General features: G+C 32.2%; 1 protein-coding gene and 1 non-coding gene across 4 annotated transcripts in view; both read right to left on the minus strand.

Moving 5' to 3' along the window:
- Positions 1 to 21,820, minus strand: part of CSMD3 (CUB and Sushi multiple domains 3) — a 929,671-nt gene that overhangs the window by 273,393 nt on the left and 634,458 nt on the right. For all 3 annotated transcript variants that reach the window (XM_054590414.1, XM_054590413.1, XM_054590412.1), the window contains 2 exons: positions 14,195 to 14,351; positions 810 to 1,001 (listed from right to left, as the gene is read on the minus strand). In XM_054590414.1, the coding sequence (XP_054446389.1) occupies positions 810 to 1,001; positions 14,195 to 14,351 (349 nt within the window). The remainder of the gene's footprint in view (positions 1 to 809; positions 1,002 to 14,194; positions 14,352 to 21,820) is intronic.
- LOC129084467 (U1 spliceosomal RNA) lies at positions 15,047 to 15,213 on the minus strand. Its single transcript, XR_008530596.1, has one exon. It is a non-coding gene; the product is annotated as a U1 spliceosomal RNA (small nuclear RNA).

Below are 21,820 nucleotides of genomic sequence, written 5' to 3' on the forward strand. Positions count from 1 at the left end.
AGTCTTTTTAAATTACTCAAAATAGTTTACTGATTTTAATCTACCTTAGTAGGAGGACAGGAGATATCTTTTTATACTTAAACAAATCTGTTCAACATGACTTAATGAACGTATAGGATAAGAGTCAATATATTTTTGTAGTAAGCTAAATTTTATATCAAGACAGGAGAAATAAAATAACTTCATATTGTTCTTAAAAAGTAAGTATTCACTAATATAATTATTAAAAAGGATCCCTTTACTTTCCCTTAACTTCCTTTTGATAAATTTAAGTTCATTAACTTATTTTTTTAAGGCTATAAAAATAGTATACTTCTTAGCAATAGAATTTTTAAATTTTATTAATTCTATCAGGATAACATTGGCTAATGGCCTTATATAAATTTCAGGTTTACAACTTCATCGTGCATCTGTATACTCTAAGACAACGTGGATGGCTCTCATGAAATAAGTCAGACAAAAAAAGGACAAGAATTTACAATTTCACTTCTATGTAGGATATGAAACAAAAAGCAACACATGAGTAAGCAAAATAAACATACAAAGAAACAAACAAAAAAACCTCATAGATGCAAACAAGAGAATGGTGGTTATCACAGGAGAAAAGAATGCAAGGGAAGTACAAAGAGGGTAAAGGGGGTCAAACACATGGTGACGGAAGGAGACTAGACTTCAGGTGGTAAGAACACATTGATTTCTTGATTTCAGGTATGACTTGGGTATAAAAAGATAGAATCACTTGAAAAGGTACAGGGTATTTTGCTAACACTTCTAAAGAAACTTCAAGAAAATCCAAAACTGTATCCTACCAATACAGGAAGGCAGAGGGTAGTCCCATGCCCTTCTCTCCCCAGTCATGCACTTGAGAAGGCTACTTCCATGGAGGGTGTAGCCTGGATTGCATCCATAAATGATGGTGCTACCAGCAAAGTGGCCTTGGTCACTGATCTTGTATCCAAATTGTGGAATGCCAGGATCTTCACAATGTGAAAGTTCAAAGCCTGTGAGAAGAATATAAATTTATTATAGGTGAAATTTAACAGAAAAAAATTAAAATTCTACAAATCATTTCTCCCTATTATTTTAATGCAGTTGTGGTACCCTTTCCTAGTTGTAGTATTCTGGCCATACTTAAATTTGATAGGACACAACGGTCCTAGAGAATTTTTTTTTTTAATTTTTCAAATGAAATCCCATGGTCTATATGATTATATCATGGCTCATTATAGTATAAAGCTTATTTCTTGCTTCAAGTGATTAGCAGCTAATAATAGATTCTGACCATTATAACTACCAGGATCATATCATCAAAAACTTAAAATTCAGACAAAGTATGTGAATCCTAACTGTCTAAGTAACGAATATGTCCATTGCAAACATAAACTTAGACCGCTTTACTTCTATAATGTTCGAAGAATGTGAAATAATTTCATGTTTAATACATAGTTTATAAAGAGATAATATAACACAATAAATAGCTTGAGGAATTCTGAATTGTTATATTCTGCCTTCTTCAGAAATGTGGCGCTCTGAAAAGTTCTCACGGGAAAAAATATAACACGCTGTTCTTCCTAAATGTTGTCACTGTGGGGTGTAATAATTTTGTGTTTCTGCAGAGTTGGGGTTTTTTTGCATTAATTTTACTGGAAACTTGAGCCCGTGGGGCTAGAGCCACCCTTGATAAGTTATTTTGCAACTGCAACAGTAGTCAGAGAATTCCAGAGAGATTTACCTAACTTTGAAGGAGGTTTGTGTTTACATTTCAAGGGAAAATGAGGCTGTGGAATTTACAGACATTTCCAGACTACAACTGGAGACACAGGAAGCTAATCTGGCCTTTGCAGAGATGTATTTAAATTCTAAAGGTTAGTATAAAAACCCAGGATCCTTTCTACCCCATTTCAGCAGAGCAAAGATTTTTCCCTCTCCTTTCAGAGAGGCCAGGGAGATAGTTATACTGCAGGCAGAGCAAGCCTACTGTTCTTCTTCCCTTGTCCCTGGCCACCTCTGTAGATTTTTCTATCTGATTTTCATCTTGTTACTACGGGGTTAAGAGCTGGGTCAAAGAAGCTGCTGACAGGCTCATTATTGCTATTATTACATTACCTTAATAGTAATTTGATCTCTCTAGATCCAGAAGACCTTGTGTGCACATTCAGAATAAAATGAATAAAGATGGACATTAAAAACCTAACAATCATAGCACAATGAACTGTTAAGATTCTGAGAAAACTAGAAAAGGATACTTCATTAATGTAAACCAAACATGACATTAGTAATCAAAACCTGAGCCTCCTAGCCCTCCTAGCTATGGAGTTCCAGCTTTAATGTTTTATGAAAAAAATAATTAGGTACAAAATTATGTCAGTTATGACTTCTGAGACTAGTGGATGGACAAGGAATATTCAATATAGTATCATGCGTGAGGGAAATCTGTCATTTTAAGACAAATAGTGTTGGAGACAAGGAAAAGCTCTGTATCTTAAATTATATGATAATAAAAAGAGATCTGCATCTCTTTTATAGGCACAGATCCTTGGCCAAATTAGTCTCGACTTGAACTAAGAAAGCAAAAAAAGCATAAATTAGTTCACTGATCTCAAATCAGTAATTTACATTGTTGGCTTTTTAGAATATCAAAACATACAAAAAATCACAAAAATTTGTAAACTGGAAGTAATGAGTTTATAATATACTACATTTTCTATATGTTGAGGGATACATTAGCTCTTGGAGGGAAAAAAGGATCCTTCTCTTGACTCTTATAGGGGGTTTTAAACATTCCCTCCTTGTTAATCCATAGAATTACTTTGCACATTTTAATTAATTTACACTCATTTGCTTCTTTCGTTGGTTTCTGTAAAACGGGAATGATTTTTTTTTCTTTCCCACGATGCCCACCCAGCACAAATCCTGGCGCATAGATATTAAATAATGTTCATGAACGAATTTGGATTCTTAGAGGACAGTATCTCTAGGAGTCAACTGGAAAAGAAACTAAAATAATGTTAATGATGAGAAACTGAAATTCATGACACAATGAAAAATAAAAGCACATGAAGGATACATGATCAATCAAGTCAGTCTTTCAAACACAGAAGTAGAAATAGCATAATTTGTCACTTTAAAATTTCAGGACCCATTACTTTGCATTCATCTGCATACTTGATACTAGTTTTAAAGTGTCCCTGTTGAAAAATTGCAAGATCGCATTCCTTCTACCAGACTCAATATTCAGTTTATTCAAGATGTAGCCACTTTGAGTTTTACTGCATATCACCAATCAAAACAAAAATGACAATCAAGCTTTCTTTTCAAGGTTTATTGCCAAATGCATCCTTGCTTAATTTGAATGTTCTGTGAATGTGGTTGGCAATTGCTGGTGATGAGGTAAAATGGGAGATATTCTTTGTAAATTAAGATAATTTATAATACTTTCCATTGTAGATAAAAATGCACATGGACAATAATATATAAACTACAAAGTACAACATACTTTGTCCAATTTGGTGGAATTATTGTTGCTTATTCATAAATATTGAGAACTGTCTTATCTTACGGAAACATTCAGCTGCCAGTCTTTTCATCGAAAAGCTCAAATACTTGAAACTTACAATTAAATAAAGAATTGTATGAAACATCACATATGCTATAAATATTCCCCATTCCTTGTGAAATTTGATAGTCTGATGAAATGAAAATTTCTGGAGCACAAAAGTAACTGAAAAACCCCATGACCTGAATCCTTTTAACATGCTGAATAACTTAAACTGAGAGCTAATGCCTTTCTGCCACCATGTACTGTATTTTACTATGGATTTCTAATTGAGTTTTAAGTTATAATTTGAAACCTACAAAGGGGTAGAAAGGATAATGTAACTCACCATTTCACCCTATCACATTCTAGAGTTATAGTTGCTTCAAGGTAATATTAATTTTAATTCAGATTTGTTTTCAGATTAACACAGTAATTGATTAATATTAACATTGACATTATTATTAATAGAACAGATATCGCAAAATAAGTTAAAGTTCCACTTGTGTCCCTCCTCAATCCTTTTCTGGTCTTTCCCTATGAAGAGCTGGCAAATATTCTGAATTACCATATTTTGCCAGGTATAATGTCCACCCATGTTTTTGAACCAAACTTTCAGGAAAGAAATTTTTTGTTTTAATTTTTTAATTCAATTATTTATTTATTTATATTTGGATACTTGTTTTTTGTATTATAAAGAAACTTCAGCATTTATTTTTGAACATATTATGGTACAAGGAATTTTATACAACAGATAATTACAAAACACAAAACAAATACAAGGTATTTTAGGTAGTACCCATGTATGATTCGCATTCTAATTTTTCCTCAAAAATTTGTGCAAAAGTGCACATTATAAACAGCAAAATACAGTAGATCACACACACTTTACATATTTTACCACATAGCTGTATGTCTATAAAAAGTATACAACAGGTTTTATAAATATTAATAGATTTTATTAATTATGAACTCATTTTTAAAATTTTAATTCTGCTGAGGTTTCATTTGTTGCCCAGCATTGTCTTTCCCCCTGATATTTATATATACAACATACACACATTTTATTCTGTAGTATTCCACTGGAGGCCTACTCCAAAACTGCTTTATTTATTCTCCAGCTGATGAACATTTCTAACATTTCAAACTACTCACTGTTACAAAGGCTGTATTTCTATATTCCGTTTTACACCTGTGCAAGTATTTCGATAGGTCATGCAATATGTCGGGATGCAAAGTTCTGTTTATCTTTAAGAGTCAATCAAAATCTGTTAATCTGCTATTTTATTTGTGCCTTGACCTAGAAGGATAAACAGTTGAATCCCTACATCAACAAAATTTCTGTTAAATTTGTTTATAAACAACTGTGTATTCACACGGGGGTGTATCATGTCTGGTCAGCAAAAGAGTACCAATACTACAATAAGGCAGATGGCTTAAAAATATAAGTGATATAATTCCCTGGCTGGTATGGCTCAGTGGATTGAGCACTGGCTTCTAAACCAAAGGGTTGCTGGTTCAATTCCCAGTCAAGGCACATGCCTGTGCTGTGGGCCAGGTTCCCAGTAGGGGGTGCACAAGAGGCAAACATACATTGATGTTTCCTCTCCCTCTCTCCCTCCTTCCCCTCTCTCTAAAAATAAATAAATAAAAATCTTTTAAAAAATGTGATATATAAAAATTCACTTTTTGAATATAAGTAGCATTTTTTATGTAATTTAAAATAGGGTCATTATGTGGTTTTTTTACAAATTCAGTTAAAATATAAATATAACTTTATTATCATTGAAGTTAATTTTAGAGTATTTAATAGATAATAAAGGTAAACTATTTTATGTACCAAAAGTAAAAAATTTTAAATTGTTAAGTAAAAAGGGAAATGGACTTTTAACAAAGCAATTGAGAAAATATGTTAGTTAGATACTAACCCTTTTTTAAACCGAAGTCATTAATAAAAAGTTATTTTTTTCAAATTAGCATATACTATACTAGTTTCAGATATACAACATAATGATTCCACATTTGTATATACAGTAGTGTGAAATGGTCACCACAGGAAGTCCAGTCAATATCCATCACCAAACATAGTTACAATTACTTTTCTTGTGATAAGAAGTTTTAAGATTTACTTTCTTGGCAACTTGCAAATTTACAATACAGTACAAACTATAAGTACCATGCTGTACATTACATTCCTAGGACTGACTTTTTTTATAACTAGAAGTTTGTACCCTTTGACTACCTTTACCCATTTGAAGGAAAAAAGTGAGAATTAGATTATTTTATCATAATCTCTTTAGAATCCTTTGGTGGATTTAATTTATAATATGTAGTAGAATAACCTTTTAAGAATTATATTTAATATTTAGTTATTAAATTTCATTTAGGCCATTAGTCTTGAAAGAAAAAAATGCTTATTTTAGAATTCTTTATATTTGAATTAGGATGTATATAAAGCAGAATGTCAACTTTGCTACTTTAAAATTCACAAGTAGGAAATAACCCATGACGTACACAATAGCTATAATGACTCTCTTTGATTCAGACATAATAAAGAATATAATGGGAGTATAAAAAGACACTGTTAAAGAATAACAACAAATTCCTTTTTTTTACTAATCAAGGAATAAAATATTGATATACATTTATTTTCACTAATGAAACTATATCATGCATATCAAACTTTGAAACTACAAAACTTCAGAACAATGTTTTCAGAATACAACCCTTATAATTCTGAGCTTATAGAAGTTAAGAATTTAAACAAAAAATGATTGTAAAAATTATTTATATACATTTTAGGCTGGAGAAACAAGAGGTAAGGTAAAGCATTCTTTCTTTCTTTTTTTAAAATATCTGCTGACACTCTGAATCCTACATATAAAGTTCTGACAAAAATGTGGTTTGTGTATGTACATCATTCAGGAATGGTGAGATTCAGCTTTACCTGAAATTTTCTTTTTAACTGTCAGTCACTTGGTATTTGGCCAAATGATAAGTGGTGCCATATATATATATATATGTGAACGTGTGTACGTGTGTGTATATATGTGTGTGTGTATATATATGTGTGTGTATATGTGTGTATATGTATAATATACATACATATAATATATGTATGTATAATATACATACATAATGTATACATAATATGTGTGTATATATACTGTGTATATATACACAGTATATATAATGTATACATAATGTATACTGTGAATATATACACAGTATAATGTATACATAATATATATGTGAACGTGTGTGTGTGTATATATGTGTGTGTATATATAATGTGTGTATCTATATATACACACACATACATATACATATGTGTATATATACACACATGTGTATATATGTATGTGTGTATATGCACACACATATATACATATTTGGCACATGTATATATGTGTGTATATATAATTTACCTTGATATTGCCAAATTACTCTTCTAGATGGCTATATATATTCCAAACTTAAAAGAGTTTCAAGCTATCCAAATTGTCATCAGCACTTGGTATTGTACAGCTTTTTAATTTTTACCAACTTCGTGAATGTGCAATAGCATATTACTTGGCGTTTACTCTTCATTTAATTTATATTAAGCATTTATTTCTTTTGCATATTGGCCGCAGAAGTATCCTCTACTGTAAGATTTTCCTTTGCCCATATTTTCTTTCAGAAATTTTTTTCTCACTCACTTGTAGGATTTTTTTCTACAGAGTGTATGTTTGTCCATCTGTGTATATACACACATGCATACATGCATACCTCCAAAAATGCCTTATCTTTTTATTTTTTATGGTATGTTTGTTATAGAGAACTTAAAAAAATATTTAAAGGCTGGGGCTTGGTCAGGAAAACAGAAGCTACTTAAATATTCTGAGTTGCTAAGATTCAATATAAAAAAATTAGAGGGGAAATATAAGACATGTGAAGGGAGTGAGAGTCAGAAGGCTGCTGCTGGCTTTCAGGAAGTCCAGTTCTGGGAAGCATGTGCCACGCACATCCACTTCCAGCTGCATGCGGCTGCCTGAGGGCGCAGGCGGACAATAATGGCTCCTGCACTGATCCGCTTTTCAGTCTCACAGGACTGCCTTTACACGGCAGATTCTAAGCAGAGATCTTCACTGGCAAGACGATGGGAAATGCAGTGTCAGGTTTTTAACTTCTGCACTTCAGGATGTGCTTAGATGAGCAGGAATGCTACTGACTATGGACAGAGTTTTGCTTGTATATTTTCTTTTAGAAATCTTTCTCCACCTTAAAGACATAGTTATTCCAGGTGGAAATTTTTTTCTAAACATTTTAAGGTTGTGATACTCATATATGTTTTCAACTGCCAGAAATTAAATTTTATGTGAAGAGTAAATCTGTAGGAATTTAGAATTTAAGTTTAAAATTCAAAAGCTTTTGGGAGGTGAAGGCTGTGATAATGATAATGACTCTTCTGTTATGCAAGTAAGAAGAAATTATATCCAATATTGTCTATGTAAATAGTCAAGAAATATTTCTTTAGTATTTTAGTTAGAATTCCTTATACTACATAATGTATCATTAATTGATACTTCCTTTATTACTTGGTTAATTCAATATTTAAAGAATAAAGGAAATGCCCAGAGTATTTGTTTTAAGTGGCTGTATTTGTTTATAGGCTATACAGGAACATGGAGTAACTTTGTTGCTCCCTTGTAATTTAATTATTGTTTACTTGCATTTGCATTAAATAAATTATATACTAAGAATAAAGTTAGAGTTAATAGGTCATTTGATTAATTTTCATGGTTAACATTGCCAATAAGATACTGGTAATTATAATCAAGAGTTTATTTTCTAAACTTAATCTTTATTATTATTTTACATTACTTTTTAGTCCCTGTATATCCCCCAACGCCCAGCAATCACCTTCTTCCCTATCTATAAGGCTAGCACACAAGAAAAGGCATCACACATTAGCTAATGTCCACCTTTAACTTGAATACAATATTTAAAATGGCCATGTTCTGTGTGGCTTACTGAATCATTTCAAGAAAAAAAAAACTGGAAGGCTAAGAGAGTCCAAATATATCTGAACTTTTCCTTTGCAGTAACACATGTCTCGGTCAGGCTTTTTAGTAAATGTACAGAAGTGATAACAAGGGGACATCTGAACCAAGAGGTACTGCCTAATGGCTAAACATTATGGGCATTTGCCATATCAGCTTCAGAGAAGACTATGCTATAATTCATCCAAAGGAAACAATTTAGCTCTGTAATGGACAGTTTAAAATACCCAATTCCTTTCCACTGAAGGAAAGTGGAGTAACTACAGATAAAGAACTAAGGATCTGCAGTGAAGAAACAGAGTTTAAAAACTTGGTAAACACCATAACAGATACTAGGAGTAAGTCATCACATTATAGACCATTTACCGATAAGGAAAGCATTCAGATTCTCAAGCATAAAATGACAAAAATGTCTTTGGGAAGAATTACATTAACATCAACAACAATAATACATATTCATTCATGGAATTTTAAATATAAAATATCTCCAACAGGATGGGGTAATACAGTATAGTAATTAAGAGCGTGGGTTCTGGAAGCAGAACTCTGTTCCATTTTCCTATCAGCACTTATTAGCTATGTGACCTTGGGCTTTGTTTTTCCTCCTCTTCTCACAGGGTGTAACAGTACCTCACTCACAGGTTTATACATCTAGTATGTAGCAGATACATGTGAGCTATTATTTTTAAACTCTTATATTTAATATGATAATGTTAAAAGTCTCTGTGTGCCTTTTAAATAAAATCCCAGCCCCTTGCTCTAGCCCACCTCTCCCCTGCCCAGCTTCCACTTTGTTCTCGTTTAGCTCCAGGTAAACAACTCAGTCTCAGGCCTCCCTCAGGCCTTTGGACTCATTATCAGCCTAAAGCCTTTTACCCTCAGGTCTGAATGTGGTTGCCCCATTTTATAATCTGAGCATCAATTCAGGTGATACTTCATCTGAGATGGAATCCCTGAGCAAACTAGCTACAGTAGCCCCATCTCCTGTACTGTATCTATCCCATTGCCCTGATATAAACTAATTCTAAATGCAGTTCTCTTATCTTTTGTTCATATCTTTATTTTCTGTCTTGTCCCAATAAAAAGCTGGCTCCATATAGGTATACGCTTTGTCGTGTTTACTGTTTTCTTTATCCCTGGGCCATAAAGCATTTCAGCAGGGAAAGACAAAATTTAAACCTATGACCAAATAAATAAATAATTTCAACAATAAATAAGTTCCATGTGAGGATAAAAAGGGAAGATAAGTCACCAAATAAAAATGACATTTTTACAACTTAGCCTTTAGAGAGAGAAATATAATAAACGAGACCAGGTTTAGAAATGCATTCTTGAAATGCGCATTGAGAGGCTGAGGGAGTCTGGTCAGAGTACCTTATCAGGATTTTCCAAATCCAATTATATGTAGAGTTACCCAGAGCACAGTGATGTTTCAGCAAGGTTACTCTATTGAGAACTTAATATCTGATCTGTTCTTCCAACTTTAGCAAAAGGAACGGCATTTTTTTCTTACTTTACTCCCCTATACCCCCTAGGAAAGATAGCTACATCTTTTTTGGTCAGAGGGAAATTAACCACTAATTTGTGTTACATAAAGCACCTGGAAATATGCTTCATTTAGATCTTTATTTGGGGTGAGTTTCAGATTTCTCAAGGGCAAGAGTAATTGCTACCATTATTTTGAGAAGAATGGAAGAGTGATCGGACTCAAGGAAGTAATTACTTCTGAGAGGCTGGAAGGATGAAGAACAATGGTACGCCCTGCCTGACGCAGTCAAGGTCTGACCAAGTGCAACAGAGATTTTATATTCAATCAGCATAGCTGTCCGCACTTCAACTGTTTAAATCAAACTAGGATCGACTGAGAAACTTATGAGGGAGAAAAAGAATACCTCCACAAAAGCCTAACTAAGATTATTCTGGACAATCCTAAAGGACAGAGACTGAAGAAATTTAATTTGCTTTAGAACATAAAGGAATGTGACATTTTCTCCCCTCAAGTGTGATGGAGCATTTATATGCTTGGTATGTATATAATTTATTTAATGTTGGAGGAAAGTGAGAAAAGCCCACTGTCTTCTTAGTAGAGTAAAACTAATATTAATAATGGGTAAACCAAGTGCTTTTCTTTTCTAAACACCCAAGATTCTCTGGGTTTCCATGACACCATTAATTAGGGAAGCATATATTAATACAATATCTTTGAGCATACCATTTTTTGAAAAGTCTGTTGCAGCTGTACCTAATAGTAAACACTGCAAGTTGGCCTTTCAATATCTTGTCTTCCCTTTTCTGTCAATAACAAAACCCTGATTTTGTTCCAGTAGTAATAGAATCATATCAGGCAGTGTATCATAATGCTCTAATAGTAAACCATTTAGGCAGCCGAATACTTAATTTTCTGTCATGCCTTGCTGGGAAATTCAGGCAGAGCCACGTTCCCAGTGGTCGACAAACAGAAATAAGAGAATGTCTGACAGATGACTGTGCATTCCTAATAAAAGGAACACATGTGGCTGGCACTGCCTGTTCCCTCTTTCTTCCTGCCTTGAATGTATCCATCTGTGACCATGCTGCCACCAGCACGAGGACAGACAGTGGACACTAAGGATGCCATGGCAGCAACAGAGGGGCAGGGCCCTTATTGACTAGACTGAACAGTTGAATCAAAACCTATGTACCTTCTTTGCTGTCCTTTCTCTTGTATTAAAAATATAAATAAACCCTTGTTGTTTAAGTCATGCTTAGGTTTTTCATTACTTGAAGCCAAAAACAGCCTGTCAGCCAGTATTTTCACTAGTCCATTTTGCTATTTGTAATTATATAACAAATTGACCAATAAGACAATTGAAATAAAATGAAGCTTAATTGCCTGTTCTGAAATATTTCTTCAATTTTATCTCAGTCAAATGAGATTCTGTCTACCCAAAACTGAAAATAACCACAGACAGCAAGTGTTATTAAGTCAACAAAATGGATAATAGAAAGATAGAAAGTGACTATCATTAAATAGTGTGTCACTAGGCAAGGGTGGTCATAAAAGGCTTCTTTATGCTAAAAGTAAAATTATAAGAAGCTAGGTAAGTAGCATTAATTTGAATTGTATTATGTGCCTTGAACGTACTTAATATGTTCTTTCCACGCTCGGTGCTTTTTTTCATTCTATTCTCTTTGCCTGGAGTACTTCCCATTTCTTTCTGTGACCTACCAACCCTACCTTTAATGCTACCTAATTCATGAATCCTTACCTGATCTGCCCTATCCTAATGTTCTCTCTCCTGTCTCAAATTCTCCTAATGGCAATGGTGGAGATGTACTCAGGAATGACTGGACACAGGAATTCAAACACAAATATATGGTCTTTTTCATCTTTCCTATATGTGAGCACCTTAGCAAATTCTTTCATGTTAGCAAATTAATTATTGCTTCTAAGAATTCTATGAATATTTAAAATGCGCAGCCTAGTAGAATCTTCTGTATCACAAAGACATTTTATAAACTCAGTGTTAAGACCACATGTTAACTCATTAAGAACATGTAAAAAGATGCAATTGAACTAAAACCAACTAAAGACATTATGAAGGGGAAAAAATAAAAACTCAAAGAACTAGGCACAGTATGTTTGAGAAAAATATAACCACAATACAGTGTGATAACTGTTATACCAGTTATAGATATAAACACTCATACTTGTAGATATACATCTGTGCTTTTAAAAAATAATTGCTTTTCAGTCTTTTCTCAAAATCTTTAGCTTCCCATCTTCATAAAGACATGCATTCTATAATAACCAACTAGAGTCATTAAAAAGAAGGGTGACTTCAAATATTTGCTTTTCAAGGTTTCTCTCTCTCTCTCTCTTTTTTTTATATCTAATAGTTCATGCCAATGACGAGAAAGTCAATGATTTTCCTCATTCCAGACACCAGAGTGCCCCATACAATTTAAAAATCCAGGTATGTCACGCTAATAAATTCAATTAAAGAAAAATCCAAGTGTGTCTTAAAATGTCCAGTATCTCTGCATCAATAATCTCAAGTTACATAGAGGTTTAAATATCAGAAAAGAAAATCTAGATTTCCTCTATGAAACCCATTAACATTTTAGACATGGGTAAATGCAAAATGATGCAGAACAAAGAAAGACTATTATGTAAACACTGAGCCAAGACTTGAAAAATGTCAGCAGCCCTGTTTGAAAATAGAGAAAGGAGAAGAGGAAAGAAGATTTTAAAATATTTGCCTTTCTGAAAAGATCACATTAATTATATTTGAACAATAAACCTCAATACCATTACTTTAGTCTATCACAATAATATTTGTAACACAAATTGCTTGGATTTTCATTTGTCTGTGGAAGGACTCCATAAGAAATCACATTACACAACAGATCTCAGGATTTAAAAATAGGCATTCAACATTCATTTAGTTAATTTATGTTTTCTTAATGTTAGTGATATAGCAATTAAAAAAACAAGTAGAAAAGCTTTGAAATGATCAGTAGCAAGAACAATCTCTCAATATTATATACAAGGATATTTTAATATAATGAATCATTATACTCTCTTGTCTACTACTTCTCATAACATTAAGAAAGAATATTTTCAGAAATGATAATTTGATTCAGAGTCCCTTTAGTATGTGAATACCTGAAATGCTGTGACCTTTTTAATTTTACAGTTTCTTTGAGAGCTTCCATTCATCTGGCTTCTTGAGAAAATTTGTACGGGACATTAGATGTTTTTTAAGAATGTTCTAATACTAAAGATTCCTGGATATTGCTACTTAATTTATTTGGCTATATTAAATGAGCAATATGAACTTCTAAGAACTGATTTGACCTGTTAGATGGAAAATTTATTAAACACATATAACCACTTTAATTTTGCATGTGCTTTACTTTTTAAGTACAGTGTCTTAAAGTAGGAACTCAATAATTATGCTATTTGAATATAGTTTATTATCCATGGATGTTATTAATCTGTTTCTTATATTTTAGTATTGGTAAAATAAATCCATATAACAATTGAAGAAACCCACCTACCTACCCATGGTTCTCAATCTTTAAACTGCTACCTGTTAACTGTTAGAATAGTAGACTTGAATATCATAGGATTGTAAGAAATTATTTTTAATAAAGCAGCTCAAAAACAACAACAACGGAGCTTAGTTACTCTTTAGTGTAAAATCACCTAAAACCATCATTTGTCAGCAATGACTGTCCAACTACAGCTATTACACATGTATTGTGTATGTTTTACAATTATGGGTGGGAGCTGAAATATTGAATTTCTATCTACTAAAAAGTTTAATTGTATATTTCTTAAAAATTTGATGAGGAGACAATGCCATTTGAAAATAAATAAACAAGCTCAAAGTCACAGATTACTTAACTTCTGAACCTCAGTTGTTTCAAATGTAAAATGTAAAATAGTTAGAATAGTTATAATTTATGAAATTGTTGTAAGGGTCAAATAAAATTACATATTTAGAAGGAAGTTACAAACTGCAAATCAATAATCAAATGTTGGATTTCACTTCGCCTCATGTACTTTAGCTCTTTAACACATATTCAGCATTAGTATTTGATAACTTTATTCTTCCAAAATACTTACTGGTATAGACAAGTTGAAAGCCTTCATCTGTCCCTTCAGAATCAGAATTAAATTCTAGCCAGAGCTGATTTGAAGTACTACTAAGTGTCAGTCCTCGCATAGATGCACCAGTAAATGCGCCTAATAGGTGAGTCGTTTTATCTTTTCCATCATAAATCTGCAAAATATATTTATAATTAAAATGTATATGTGCCAATAATAACCAATTCAAATAATGTATTTATATATAATACACACACACACATATATATAAAAGAGGAAGTTATTATGCTCTACCTAAATCAGTTTACTACGTGTTTCCAAAGGACAGTTATACATGTATATAAATTCCTACAAATATCAGATTGAGTTAAAATTCACATGGGTAATTTTATAATTCCAAGATCAGTAGACTCTAAGTAATATGCAAACTCATGTTATATAATATTGCTCTTATTATAAAAGCTATGCCTTTTTTATGGCAGACAACTTAAAATTGAGAATACCTACAGAGAGACTGGTTTGCAAAGTTCATTGGTTGGTTTTCAAATGCAGTTCGCTCAAGGCGACAAAACACCCATTTTTCTAGTAACATAAATAATATAAAATCCACTTGTTCCTTTTGCAATTTCTATAATTTAGCCATGTCCTTTAACTTACCTCATTTTTTACAGTTTTTAAATATTAAGTTAGGAGAGTACTAAATACTTTTAGAAACTAATTTAATACATCAAAAGTATATAAAAACATAATTGGTAAGCTACCAAGCATCACTGCATCATTTTCATTCTCATTGCACTCTGACTTGCTTTGCTCTCTTTTCTTTTCTTTTTTTTTTCTTTTTCTTTCTTTCTTTTCTTTTTTTTTTTTTTAGGGGAGAGTGTGAACGCAGTCTCCCACCACTGCAAACTGTGCAGGCAAGTTGAGTTTCCCACATTGAGGGAAATCTCAAGGGCCGGCACACCCGGAGTGCAATGGATAAGCCTCCCTATGGGAAGGCCACCCTTGTGACAGTGGTATGTCCTCTGCAAGGTCCATATAGCTTTTCTTTTATCCATGCATTCTAGACATCTATTCAGGTCAGTAGATATAGACTCTTCCTTTTGAGCACTGTGTAATATTCCATACGAGGACATTCATACAACTTGCTGTATCATTCCCGTATTTATAAACTCAAGCTTTTTACTATGAAACGTAATGCTGAAATAAGCAGCTTTTACATACAAATTAATTTTTGGTACTTGTATTTCAATAAGACAGTTTTCAAAATATGGGATTTCTGGGCTAAAATATTCATGTATCACCAGATTATTTTTCAAAAAGTGTACAGTAATTAAACTGAAGGTATACCCACAAAGCATGTTACCATTGCTTTTCCTTCCAGGCATGCACTTTCAATGTGGTAGTTATTACATCCACGGAGGTGAAAACTGGTTCCTGAGGGTTATAAAACCTTAGATGCTATAATGATATGTACTCCTTTAAAGATCAATTCTGCCTTACGAATCTTATTCCATAGTTCTTAATTTCATAGAGTTGGGGTTGGGAGCCTCTTAGTTGAATGCTAATGAGTAGAATAAGCTGAGAAATACTGCTCAAAGTTATGTCTCTTGCTTGAAATTGTCTTTCTTTGACCTGACATTAGAGTAAAAATTGGATCACTAAACTCCTAATCTAGTGATCTTGACATAGTGCCAGTGTTTCTCAAAAGTGGTATTTATTACATTGATATCACCTAAAAGAGGATTTCTCGGTCATGCAAAATGGCAACTATTATTATTCTATTAATTTGCATGACATATTTTCATTGTGCTAGATTATTGGGTTTAATTTGCAAATTAATTTATAATGTTTTCTGTAATTTAAAACTCATGTATAATGTTCTTTTTCCTTTTTCTCAAATTATCTCTATCTTTTTAGTATTAAGGTGAACTTAATAAAATGAATTAGTAAATTTTCACCATATTTCTAAACTGTATTATTCAAATAAAGTAATAGCCTTTTCTATCTGCAGATGTAAGATTTTCTTTAACCCAAGGCAATGTTCTTGAGTTTTTATTTATTTCATTATTCCATCCTTTTGATCCTTTTATTTTCTACCTAGAATGCCTATTTACATATTCAGTCTTCAAAACTATGTAATTCTTTTATATTTTCTCTTTTGAATTTTATCAGTTTTTCCTCTGAAAACAGTCTTTCACTAGATCATCCACACTAACTAGATTTTCAGCAGAGACTAATTTCTTTTTAGGTCTTCTAATAAAATCCTAAATTTTAAAATCATTAGTCAAAGTCTAGAAAGTTCCTTTCTCTCTTTCTCATATTTTAATTGTATTATTAAGATTTCTCATAACTTTTAAAATTACTACAAATATCTCTTTTAATGTTTCCAGAGTTCAAGTTTAATTCGTATCACCTGTTATTATGCATTTAACTTCATCTTTCTTCCCCTGGTTACTTAATTCCCTTAAGTATGTGCTTACTGATACTTAGCTATTTATAGTTTTATGTTTGCTTATTATTGATACAAGTTTAAATGTTATAGAGACAACAAAAACTTTAACATACTATGCAGATATAATTTTTGCTCAGAACCCTTAATATATCTCCAAACCATATCACCCATTCCCTTTTCTGCACAGTTTTTAGTCCACAATGACAAGCCCTCCCTGCTCTTTCCCTCTGTGTTGAGGGAATCTACAGCCTCATACCCGTCCTCTAATCCCCATCAGTTTATTAACTTGCTGTATTACCACAGAAAGGGTGCCGGAAATAAGCTCAAGCCAACATGTCCATTTAATTCCTAATAGCAAACATCTAACTGGCCCCTCTTTTTTTTTTTAAAGGACTTTCTGTCAATTAAGAAAAAAATGTGTCTGCTGACTATTTAAAGAGCACTGGATTTATAGATAGAGGGTTGTATTGGTAAAATTCCTAAAATTATATGGAAATATCTTGAATACCTGGTGGGATCTAATTTATCATACAAATAAGTTTCTGTTTTAGATAATAGAAATAATTTATTTGTCTTCAACAACGCTGAACCGAATGTTGAGGTTTGTTAGCACAGGAATGTTTTTTGTTTGATTACATAAGATTCAATTTTTCATTTAAGAATATTGTTAATCACCCTGGCTGGTGTGGCTCAGTGGATTGAGCGCCAGCCTGAGAAGCAAGGGGTCGCTGCTTAGATTCCCAGTCAGGGCACATGCCTGGGTTGCAGGCCAGGTCCCCGGTAGGGGGAGGGCAGCTGGCAATCACGCATTCATGCTTCTCTCCTTCTCTTTCTCCCTCCCTTCCCCTCTGAAAGTAAATAAATGAAATCTTTTTTAAAAAGAATATCATTAATCAGGGATAATTCAGAGGCAAGGAAACATACTTATGAGAAAATACAACTTTTGTGTCTTTGGGTTTCAAGTGTTCAATATTCTCAGAAGTCCACTTCCGAATACATTTGTCTTATGCTATGATATAGTTTACAAACCCAGTAAATCTTGTGGACATCTTATTTGTGGTTAATGTTGTCAAAGTAACCCCCCCCCAAAAGCTTTATTTTATTTCCCATATTTCTCATCAATATATAATTTAATTCCTATGCTAAATGCAAATAATTGTTTCTTGGATTTCAACTAGTTCTGCTTTTATTTTGTGGACAAATTGTAAGAACTTCTAGTCTGTCAAAAGCAGTCACATAAAGGGAAAATATAAACTAAACAACTACTTGCTATAACTGAGTAAACAAAAATCAGTTGTTGAAATTTTATTGTCTCTACTAATTATTTTTTTCTCAAATTTTTGATGGTAATGAAAAAAAATGTTTAACAGCAAGAACCATTACTTTACTCCATAGTTATAAATTATTATAAATCATTGCTATATATAACAAAGGAAAAAGTAACAAAGTAATTTAACCAATATTTCCATGCATGCATTAGGTACTGAGAATAAAATTAGATGCAATCATTACTGAGGATAAAATTAAAAGAAAAAACATATTAAGACATCGTTCTTAACCCAAAGAAAAATTAAAAAATCAATCTAATATTTCTGTTACAGGAGAAACATTAATTTTGAGCCGATTTTTTAAAGCTACAAGCATGGGTTTTTTTTCTTTTCAAAAGAAACTTTCTTAGAGAAATAATTTTAAGAATAATTACTGAAAGGAAAGCCATGAAAAGACAACAAATATAAAAAAAAAATAGGAAAAGAATTATCTTATGTCCACTTGGGAGGATCTAATTCAACACCAAAACTCAGGAACTACAGTTTATTTCACAATGTATAGTCAAAATATAGAAAACGAATGCTAAAGAAGCACTATTATAATGAAGAAAGTAAAATGAAGCGTAATTATTCAACCATGAATTTTAAAAGCATGTATAAAATTATTAAATCCAATGAAAAAAGTGTCAATTAGGAAAGCTCTCAAAAAGGAAGCGTTTTATAATAAGTCAATGCTGTTTAACTGGTAAATAAAATCCTTCAAATGTATTCAAATAACTATGGAAGCATAAACGCAACAAGGAAGGACAATGTAGTGTAGCCAATAGCAAATTACTTTTGAAGGAGACATGAATACAAAGTATACAAATAAGAGATAAAAAGAATGTGCTTTTCATTTAAAAGTAAATTTTCTATACAGGGTGATTATTGAGTCTGATCAGAAGCACATGGAACTTTTATTCAATATTATTTCTCACATTTCTATTCTTATTAAAATCAGAATCTTTAAGAATTTTTTATTTAATTGGGCTTATTTTTCTTTTTTAACAAGTACTGTATGTTATTGTAATAATTATTTTCAGCATATATCTTAATATATATTTTTATCAGAAATTAGAAAGCTAAAAATGAATAAGATAATTGTGTAACATTATAATTTTTAGTTGAAAGGGAACAGACTCTTGGTGTTACCCACAGAAACATTCTTAGTTACTTAGCACTTACTTCAGATAATGAAGATTTACTTTTATGTCAAATATGGAATTTCAAGTCAGCTTAAGAATTAATATCATGAAAGATATTGAGCACTTTTATAATGTTAATAAAACTTTTTGATAACACTCTAATTTGTTAAAAGGTTGCAATTAATCTGGTAGCCTAACAGTAGGGCAGACTAGAACTTAATATTGCTGTTTTTCAATTACCAAACTTTTTGTAATGGATCAGGGTTTGAAATTAGTTATCATGTGCAGATCCCCCTGAGTCTGAAAGGTCAAACCCTATTTTGATGAACTGCTTATCAACTCTCAAAACTATTGTTAATTTTATAATAAATGTATGATTAGCAGGCATATTCCCAGTCATTTCTCCAATGAATTAGCAAGAAAGATGTTATCTAAACCTGAGAGCAGAAAGTACATAAAAAATTAAAATCAACAGAGAGAAATTATGTATGTACTTATATGGACAAACCATCAAATTTTTCCTGCTCATGGACACTAGAATTTTCACTTTTGGTCATTTGTTTTATAGATTGATTTGGAAACTTAAATACATTTTTTAGACAAGCTGAGTAAGATGTCAAGTTGTGATTCAAAAAGAAAGAATAAGTCTTACAATGGTTAATCAAAGAGGACTATATTCTAAGCCTTATTATGTTCTCTTCAAAAGTAGTATGAAATAGAGAGCTTTTGTTTGCATTCAAATATTTATGTCTCTGCAATAGCTATATACTGTTTCCTCGATTATAAGAGCTGGCATATTTTAGTGAAGTAGTAGGGGGCGCAATGAACGGTCAGTTTTTCAGGGGCATTAGCTTCACGGTTATATAACGAAGTTGACGTCCCAAATTTACCGTTCAATCTATATGGACTGTCGCATCATTTCACTTCCGTGATCCTTGTATGAGAGAGAATGAAGGGTTTTATGAGGCCTAACACAGCACTTCATACTAAGGAATATTTGGAGAGTGCTTTTGAAAAGAATGATAAAGGAGTAGCACTGTAAAACAACAAGAAGCAGAGTTGGTATGCATGTGAGGTGGTCACATGAGCTCCCTGATATGCTGGAAAATGCTTAACAACCAGGTTTCAAACAAAATTCATACATGTGATTTATTTTAATGACTTTTTTGACATAAAGAGAAGTTGACAAACTTCTTCTGAAAAGGAGGAGATAGTAAATATTTTAGACTTTTGGGGTCATAACATCTCTGTTGCAACTACTCAATCCTGCCATTGTAACACAAAAACAGCTATAAACGATATGTGAATGAATGAACAGGGCCTTCTCCCAATAAAAGTTTACTTAGAGATACAGGTCTTAGGTCCATTTTTCCTTTAGACTGTCATTTGGGAATCCCTGATTTAAGGAATGTATAGCGCACAATTACAAATAGTAATAAAATATTCAATATACGTTATTGTAAATTCCATAGAGCCGATTGTTACAAAATGCTTTCAATGTGTTTTGCCAAACTATTTTATATGCAACTTATATTTGGAACTGATAAACAATAGTCCTTAATGGATGTGGTTTGATTTTTTTTTATGTTAGATAAAAGTGAAGCATCAAAAATAGAGTTACATCAGAACTTCATTGGTTTGTAAATGCTATGAGCAAATTTTCTAAGTTGAATAATAGTTTTCAAATACTAGCAAAGGTATTTTCTCAGTCTGTGGTGCAATTCACAACGTATTGATTACGGACACAACACATCTCTGTTTAAGTATAGATAATGAGCAAAACAAAAAATCAAGTCAGCATTTGTGGTGTTTGCCAATTTCCAAAGTATAAATCCTCCTTCTATTATCATGATCACACTCTCAAGGGAACATCACTGAATGTAGAGTTGGGAAGAGACGCACACTCATAGTATTTACATCATAGAGATACAATATGTATAACTAACATAAAAAGCACAGAAAATAGTAAAAGTAGTAAAACAATTAGGATATTAAAGTTGTATCTACTGCTTTTGTTTTTAATATGATTTAAATGTAAGTAAATTTAATAGTAATCTAATTTTTAATATTGACTACATATAACAACCAACTCACAAAATTACTGAAAATCTAACAATAGCCTCTTAGAAGTGGCACTCCCAAATACTCACACATAGGTTAGGGAAAAAAGTTTGAAAATGATACATCTTAGAAAACAATAATAATAACACATTAATAACCTTCTTATAATACTCCTAAAAGATGTTATTAATCAAGGCCTTCAAATATCAAATTTTTCATAAGTATGACATCGATTGTCCTCACCCTTTCAACTCTCAAAATCAATTTTGAGTTGTCTTGCTGGCTCTTTCCCATAATCACCCATTTAGTCCACATTCTGCATAAGAAATACCTTTAAAATGTACAATGCTCATGCCAGTGAAAAGATTCCCTTAAATTTTGTCTCTGCTAAACACAGCAACAACAAAAACAGTAGCAGTAATTCTGATTGGTATTCAGCTGTTGTCCTATCAGGTGGACAATGGGAACTATTCATTGTTAATTGTTTAGAGTCTACATCTAATTAAACAACTCCTGTGCATGTTAATTGAAAGAATTAATTACATTATATATTTTGAATCACATTTGGGAAAGTTCAATATTCTTGCCCATTGAAAAGAGTAGAACCAAAGAAGGATATACTCATCCTTCTCAAACTTCCTGGTCACCAGGTAATCCGGAGAGTTTTATAAAAAAATGC

This window comes from Pteronotus mesoamericanus, unplaced genomic scaffold (genome assembly GCF_021234165.1).
Source record: "Pteronotus mesoamericanus isolate MK-2021 breed Mesoamerican mustached bat unplaced genomic scaffold, CSHL_Meso_final scaffold_174, whole genome shotgun sequence".
Taxonomy (NCBI): Eukaryota; Metazoa; Chordata; class Mammalia; order Chiroptera; family Mormoopidae; genus Pteronotus; species Pteronotus mesoamericanus.